General features: G+C 38.2%; 1 protein-coding gene and 1 pseudogene across 1 annotated transcript; one reads left to right on the plus strand and one right to left on the minus strand.

Annotated features, from left to right (window-relative positions):
- Window positions 1–1,059: 1,059 nt before the first annotated feature.
- hesx1 (HESX homeobox 1) lies at window positions 1,060–3,270 on the minus strand. Its single transcript, XM_084927302.1, has 4 exons — window positions 3,168–3,270; window positions 2,241–2,350; window positions 2,010–2,111; window positions 1,060–1,245 (listed from the first exon to the last, which is right to left on the minus strand). Exons 1-4 carry the CDS (start codon window positions 3,268–3,270, stop codon window positions 1,060–1,062), a joined length of 501 nt encoding a protein of 166 aa, XP_084783428.1.
- Window positions 3,271–6,206: 2,936 nt separating this feature from the next.
- Window positions 6,207–7,619, plus strand: LOC146387414 (nuclear factor 7, brain-like; annotated as a pseudogene).
- The last annotated feature ends 776 nt before the right edge of the window (window positions 7,620–8,395 follow it).

Below are 8,395 nucleotides of genomic sequence, written 5' to 3' on the forward strand. Positions count from 1 at the left end.
TTTGAGGTGGAACAAGCTCAATCCATACATCCTACAACCCAGAGAACCCAAAAGATCAGTGCCCACATCGCAACATCAGATACAACACTCCAGAGGTACTGGGTGAGAGCTATTTTGGCTGAATGAGAGAGGCCTAGCTTCACTGTTACGCAGTCTTTCACCACTAATAAGGTGGCAAACCTGCCCAAGTCGCATAGTTAACTGTTCCTGTGAGACACAGTAGGGATGGGAAAGAGACATATTAATAGTAGGTGTTGCAAAAGTCAAAATCTGAGATGGAAGCACTACAAAAATTTCATGCTTGAGTGTGGACATAATTACTCAACATTTGAGGATTTGTGGAAGAGGTGCAGTGGTGAGCACTGTTGCCTCATAGCAAGAAGGATCAAGGTTAGAACAGTTTGCATGTTCTCCCTGGGGGTCGCAGATGCATGGGTTTTCTCTGGATGCTATGACATGTTAGGCTAACTGGTGATTCTCATCTAGATAAAAATGTTCAAAGCGATGCATAGTCAAAGTAGCTTTTAGTAAGGAGTATTTTGAGCTCTCACTAAGACTTAAAGCACAAAATATAAATGCTGGCCCATTACTGCAAATATGCTAAAGTAAAGATACACGGTGCAAAAAACAAACAAACACAAGATTCAATAGCCTAATAGTTTTTAATCAAAATGTGCATTGCTAATAAAATAAAGACCTATTTACACAGTGAGACACAATAAGATTATACAGAGACAGCATTACACAGACCGATCTACAGCAGATCTCACTAAACATTTTTACTTCCAAATCTCCAGAATGTCAAACATTATATTTTATCAGTATGCTCAACTTGAGGAATTTATTTTCAGTGCCAAAAAACAATTACCTGTATTTGTACCACTAACTGAGATAAAACAGTGCGAAACAACTCTGACATTAAATTGTCTCCATTTTTTTTTCACTGTCATGTTTTTGAACAGAAGAAAGACAAAAGACAGAACCTGAAAGAAACTGATGATGTGTGGAGCAGTAGAACAATAAATCCTGCATAGGAGCAGGAAGAGAAAAAGTCCTTAGTCAGCCTTCTTTTTCTGCCTCAACCTGAGAGAGGAGCTCTCTGTCACCTCGCCTGCCCAACCTGACCTTCAGATGACCAATGACCTCATGTCCGACCCCGAGGTCAGCCACAGCTGTCTGAACCAGCTGCAGTCGGGTTTCTCTGAGGGAACGTCTCAGTTTGGCGCGTCGATTTTGAAACCAGATCTGAGAGAGAGAGAGAGAGAGAGAGAGAGACTGGGTTATTCTAAGTTTCTTATATATACACATTATTATATGCACTAAGTCTGCTAAATACTGATACCCTAAACACAAAGCCCCAGCCTTAAAAAAGCAACTACATGACACAGAAACTGCTTGTTCTGCTTGGTACTGTTTATTAAAACACTTTTCAACAGTGCAGACATGTTATTTCTCATTTTCATAGTTCTGATAGTCTGGGTAAAGATTCAGTTCAGTTGGTTTAGTTGCTGCTCCTCCCTGAGCCTGGTTCTGCTGGAGGTTTCTTCCTGTTTAAAGGGAATTTTTCCTTCCCACTGTTGCCAAAGCACTTTCTCATAGGGGCTCATATGATTGTTGGGGTTTTCTGTTTTCTTTGTAGTATTGTAGGGTCTTTACCTTACAATATAACGCTCGTTGAGGCAACTGTTGTTGTGATCTGGTGCTATATAAATAAAACTGAGCTCAGTTGAATCACATTATTTATCAACTCCAACTCTAACATGGCAGATGGCACAGGACTATGTGAAACTTAAGCACACACATCCAGATCTGTTTTCTAACATGTAGTGTTTAAACCTCACAGCTGACCTATAAGACCTGCAAACAGTTTGATGGATGAAATCTAAGGAGCTTCAGGGGAAAAGCACAATCACTGGGTCCTGAAATTAAATGTAGTAGGAGCAAGGGCAGGGAATGACAAACGTGAAGCGGTAATACATTTAGTTTTTCAGTATTCTGTATGAAGCTACCTGTATTCTGTCCTCATCCAAGTCGAGTCTCTCTGCCAGCTGTTCCCTCAGCTGAATACCAGGATAACAATTCACCTGAAACACTGTCTCCAGTATATTCACCTGGGAGGATGCACACAATGATATTAACCCAGGAAAAAACCTGTATTTCCTCCTATAATAGATGGATGTCGTGATCACTGTATCATAATTGAACAGAATTATTGAAGAACTGGCTGATAAACTGATTACCTGGCTGGTGGTAAAGGCAGTGCGTGGTCTGCGTCCAATATACCAGTTTGATGTCGGCTGGGAGTTTAGCTGCTGCTGTTGTTCTCTGTTCTCGCTCTCCACATTATTTTCTGGTTTAATGGAAAAAAATAAAAGAGCATTTCACATTTATGCGACAATTATAATCAAATGCAACATTTAAGCAGCATTAAGCCAAATTCTAAAAGTAACACTGGAAGTAAGAGTTAATTGTCACACTGATGAATCTTACAAATGCAAAATATGAAATATATAATTTAAGAAAAATTATGTAGATAAATGTAACATAATAAATTATGCTTTACTTTGGCTTGATTTTGAGTTTTGTGTAATGAGCCAGAGAAAGCTTAGTTTACTGGGTTACTTCCAGTTTGTTGCCACTGCTCAACTGTAAAATAAAAATGAAACCTGGTATGAGGGACAACAAGAAAGGAACAAGCAGGAGAACAAAGAAAGACATGAAAGAGAAGAAAAATGCATGTTCTTCAAAAGCAATGGATTTAAACATAGATAAACTCAGTTTGTTTCCTGTACAGCAATCGGACGTAAGGAATCGCCCCCAATCAGGTTTTAAAAAAATACTGAAAGTGTCAGACTGAAACACTCAAAGTTTTGTATCAACTGGAGGATGTTATGTTACAAAAATTACAGACTGAGCAGTTTTATAATGACACCAACATGAATCAATGTTGTGATTCAGTTTAATCTAATTGTAATTTTTTCTACAAAAAAACAGACAAAAATGAACCTTTAAACCTAAACTTTAATATTACATATGATAACTGGTTTAGTTTAGATTTTTTTGTTTTTAAATGCTTTGGAAATCATGTCATATTACAGACCAGAGGTTAGCACTTCATCAGTAACAAACAGACTACCCATTATTAACTCAGACCTTTTGTTCCTTACCTGCCCAGGGTCGGTGGAGTTTCAGGCAGTTTCCGGGTCTTTCCAAACCCAGAATCCGATCAATGGAAAATGCCAGCCTGCTTTCAACTGTCACAGACGCCATAATGATTACTCTGACTTATAAACAACCCTAAAAGCCGAGGGCCCCCGGCCTGCAAACAACAATCTTATGTCGTTGTAAAGAAAGAACAAATCCAAAAATCAAGCAGTAGTTGATCACACTGTGGTCCTTTAGCTCTGTAGTCTAAAATAAACTGAAGAGGCCAGTGCCTGTTTTAGTCTGAGGTGCATGAAGCAGCAGGACAACAAACTGATGACTGCTGGTTTAAATGGGAATGGGGGGTTTACAGTGGTCACCAATTAGAACTAAGAAGTCTTTTTTTCCATGTGAATAAGATTCCCTGAGGTTCCACATAGGAGCTAATCTCAGCTAATTGTGTCTGTGTGACCTAAAGACAGCATAAATATTTAACTCCACAGTCAAATACAAGATGACAAAAGTATTTGCAAAATTCACAGGAAACAAAAACAGCTCATCTGACAGCATTTGTGCAAATGTGTAAGTTTCTCTCCCAGATGATAAACTGTATGAGTGTATGTGTGAGATTAGGTTGGGAAGTCTTTTTTTGAAAACTGCCACCATGAAACAAATACAAAGCAACACTGACTCCTTTTCTTCTAAATTACCAAAGTAGAAAATCAGTTTAGTTTTCACAGTAAAAAAAAACCTACATCCTTCTGTTACAAGACTGAGGCAGAAGTTAAACTAATAATAATGATAATGATAATAATGATCCAGTGAGATCCACTAATGCTATTAGCCTAATCTGTTTGTGTTGTGATGCAGATGAAGCTCGTAGTGTATGAATGCAGTCTGAATCAGCAGGCAGGAAACCCTTTTCAGAAACAGATTAGCTCCTAATGAAGGCCTAGGGCAGCTTTAAATCAACAGCACACTTGTTTATTTATCCATGAATGAAAGGTGGGACGGATGTGACTACATGCAGAGAGAAAAGCCACTTAAACTAAACCTCAGTGTGACTGTGGCGGTAGAGTTGAAGCAATATTTCAACATTACTTGTCACAAGGCCGGGGACAAAAGAAGAACACCTTCCTTGGCTTTGTCCAAATTTAAAAATAATGAGAAACAGAAATGTAAAAACAGCAGTAACAGCTTCTTGTTTTCTCTGTAAATGGTTTTCAGAAACATTTCCAGCATTGTTTAAAATGGAAAGGTACAAACACTGCCAACTCCCAAATGGCATTTAAGACCCCGTCTCTACAAGATGTGGAGATTCAGCAACACACAACAGACACAGGGAGCTTTAAAAGAAGGGAATAATAATGATCTGTCTGATTTAAAGCATCAACACTTCCTCAAACACCAGCATGAGGTCGAAGACAGACACACAAGGGCCAAAATCAAACTCCACAACCATCAAACTCTGGAAACAAACACAGCCAACATATAAGCACCACAATTTTTAAACAACAATTTCAGCATGTTATCTTTAAAGCACTAAAAAAAAAGAACGAGTAAGGATATTTCTGTCTCAACATAATAAGGAAAATAAGGACACACATAGCTTGTGATTCAGGAGGATGACAGGCTATGTGTGTTGTAAATCTGCCACTTTCAAAGGTATGAATACAGTATACATGCTAAAATCCTAACATTGTGTGTGAGGACACATACCAACAATTTGAGGACATGACTGACACAGTGTGTACTCTAATTTTTTTTTGTGCATCTGTAAATGCTATTGTTGCTGTGCTGTGTTTAAAATTTAACATAATAAGTGTTTTCTTTGTCAGTCATTTTTGTTACAAAATTACATATTTTTCAACTAAATTTGACCAAAACAAACTGATTTTGGTGCCTTTAAAACACCATGATGTCAAACCCAAATGCTACACATAATTTTGTTTCGCATTAAAATATCTTTACACTCTACACAGGCCAGCCTTTCTCACTTTATCTCTGCTAGTTCCTTCTGCAGAGCAGCATACCAAAAATCCCTTGCACATTCCAACATGTTCACTAGAAAATTAGGGAGTGACAAATAGTTCATGCCGAGCAGGAAGAAGGGTGAGTTACAATAAGTGAAAAGATTCCTCTCTTAAATAAAGACTTTGGAATTCATTTAAATTGGCTTTGGAATTTTACTCCTGTTTGCTGAAACAAATGACTGAGACAACCTTAAAATACAATGAAAATAATCAAAATAAAAAAAAATACATAGCAGTAAACTGGTTACCTTATCTTATCTTATCTTATCTTATCTTATCTTATCTTATCTTATCTTATCTTATCTTATCTTATCTTATCTTATCTTATCTTATCGTTAATAACAGGGTGGAAGTCTATTTTTGTCATGTGTGGAAGAGAAAGCATACTTTGTTAATATTAATTCCTTATTTTAGCTCTGAATATATGACAGTTACTAACCCTGTGATGCTAAATGTGTTGTATTATTATTCATTCACTCTGCATCATCAATGTGAAAAACTACTGTTTACAATCACACACATGCAGTTTTTTTCCAGTGAGGAATACATTATACAGAAATGCCAGATATAGCAAAAATTATATTTAATATTGATATTTAGTTTATTTAAAAAATAACAGAAGGCTTAATAAAAAGTTTGGTTCTCAAATAATTTGAACTGAATTTTGTGGCAATTTTTTCATGGTTCAGCCTTTACAGAGTTAAAGCTCCGCCCCTTATGTAACACACTTGAGATATTCCAGTAACAGTTTGTCATTTTTCCGCATCTTGCTTTCCACCCCCATCCCCTCCCGCCCAGCACACACACTCAAGTGACTCGAAACTTTATTTAGCTCAGGCAGATCACATCAGCAGCATCTACTGTGAGAGAGCAGGAGGAGGTTCCATAATTCTGGCACTTCAACCTGCTACAACACCGTATGCTGAAGTTTGCTGTAAGTTTTACTGAAGGCATGATCCAAAGGTAAAGTAAATATCAGTGAGGATAAAGTTGTGACTGACTACATTCTTTCTCTGCTTTCAGATTCACCCAGAGAGAAATGTCTTTCAGATCAAATGATGATCTCTCCTGTCCTGTCTGCCGTGATATATTTAGAGATCCTGTTGTCCTCTCATGCAGCCACAGCTTCTGCAAAGCCTGCCTGAGGAATTGGTGGACAGAGAAACGGATACAGGAGTGTCCATTTTGTAAAAGAACATCATCGAGGAGTGACCCAACTTGCAACTTAGTATTGAAAAAACTGTGTGATTCAGTGTTACAGAGGGGACAGAGGAGAACTTCTGCAGTGTCTGAGACCCTCTGCAGTCTCCACGGTGAGAATCTCAATCTCTTCTGTGTGGACCATCAGCGGCCAGTATGTGTCGTCTGTCTGCATTCAGATGAGCACTCCAGACACAAATTCAAACCAATTAATGAAGTTGCATCAGTTAACAGAGCTCACCTCCAGAAATCCCTGAAACCCTTAAAAGAGAAACTGAAGCTTTTTCAACAAGTTAAAGAAAACTATAAGAAAACGGCAGAGCATATCAAGGTCCAGGCCCAAAACACAGAGAGGTAGATCAAGGAGCAGTTTCAGAGGCTGTGCCAGTTTCTACAAGAAGAGGAAAACAGAATTGCTCTTCTGAAGAAGGAAGAGCAGCAGAAGAGTCAGGAGATTACAGAGAAGATTAAGGCTCTGAGCAGAGAGATAGACAGTCTTTCAGACACAATCAGTGCCACAGAGAATGAGCTGAGAGCTGGAGACGTATCATTCCTGCAGAACTACAAGATTGCAACAATAAGAGCTCAACGGCGCCCCCTGCTGGATGACCCACGGCTGGTTCCAGGAGCTCTGATAGATGTGGCCAAACACCTGGGCAACCTGGCCTTCAACATCTGTAACAACATGAAGAAACTGTTTTTCTACTCACGTGTGATTCTGGATCCCAACGCAGCAAATCCCGAACTCGTTCTGTCTGAAGATCTGACCAGTGTGAGACGTGAAAGTGAACAGAAGCTCCCTGACAACCCCGAGAGGTTTGATTACTGTCACATTGTTCTGGCCTCTGAGGGCTTTAACTCAGGGACTCACAGCTGGGACGTTGAGGTTGGAGAAAGCGAGGACTGGTTTGTGGGTGTTGCTGCAGAGTCCGTTCAGAGAAGGGAAAGCGCCCGTCCTGTTTATGGAAAATAGGATGCTTTAATGGTAATTACATAGCACGGTGCTTATCGGATCCCTCGTTGGCTCTTACACTGAAAACAAATCCCAGAAAGGTCAGAGTTCACCTGGACTGGTACAGGGGAATACTGTCGTTCTTTGACCTAGATACGAACACACACATACACACCTTCACACAGAAGCTGTTTCCATATTTTAACACTGTAAATGTGTATCCACTGAAGATAATACACAGGAAAATTGCGCTAAAGCCCTGGTCAGACAGTATTAGTGTAGGAGTCTAAATCCATTTTTTTTTAAAAGTAATTAAAGTATTTCTGTTAGTTTCATATTCAATGTTTGATGTGATCAATATAAAGGGTTAGCATTTTTAAATTGGTCAGATTTCATAACTCATTAGTTTAAGAAATATTTAAGATTCATATGCAAATTATATATTTTTTGGCACTTAAAGGTGGGATAATTATTTAGTATAATTAATTTATGCATTCTATGTGTGCTTATTATTGGATGCCATTTCTATATAAGGTTTAATTTGGATATGCACTGAGAAAGGGGAAAAAAGGCACTTATTGCATTTTTAAGATTTTTGTAAGGGTTTAATATGAAACGTATCACCGTCATGACGTTTGGAAATATCTTGGTATGAAGTAAAGGGCCTCAGTGAAGTTTATCAGAGTCTGCTGGATCTGTTTGTCTGGAAGTGTGGATTCCATTGAGGGAGGAACTTGGGAGTATCGCGCTAAGGATTCATTCATTAGGATTTACAATTAGTGTTGACTGAAAACCTCTTGTAGCCATTCCAGCTGTCATTCAAATACATTAAATTACAGGTTCTACACCAGCATCACCGCGTAGCTGTGGGAAACACGTACCTGAATGTATGGATTTAATCATAGTATAATGTGCCAAATTGAATGTAAGTGCAAATGATGCCATTCAAAGTATTGGAAGACGTATTTAAATATCTAAAAATTTCACTTAAAAATAAATTAATCAAGTGCAATAGAATATATTTATTTAAAAAATATATTGTAATTTTTCCTTTTAAGTTCCTTTC

The sequence above is a fragment of the Perissodus microlepis genome, chromosome 5 (genome assembly GCF_051167445.1).
Source record: "Perissodus microlepis isolate ML-2025 ecotype Zambia chromosome 5, ASM5116744v1, whole genome shotgun sequence".
NCBI lineage: Eukaryota > Metazoa > Chordata > Actinopteri > Cichliformes > Cichlidae > Perissodus > Perissodus microlepis.

Bases quoted from the DNA above. Each gene is read 5' to 3' on its own strand.
- hesx1 (XM_084927302.1), bottom strand. From the start codon at position 3,270: ATGGCGTCTGTGACAGTTGAAAGCAGGCTGGCATTTTCCATTGATCGG. The intron at 2,351-3,167 runs GTAAGGAACAAA...CCATTAAACCAG, and splicing joins ACTCCACCGACCCTGGGCAG to AAAATAATGTGGAGAGCGAG. The intron at 2,112-2,240 runs GTAATCAGTTTA...GCATCCTCCCAG, and splicing joins CTGCCTTTACCACCAGCCAG to GTGAATATACTGGAGACAGT.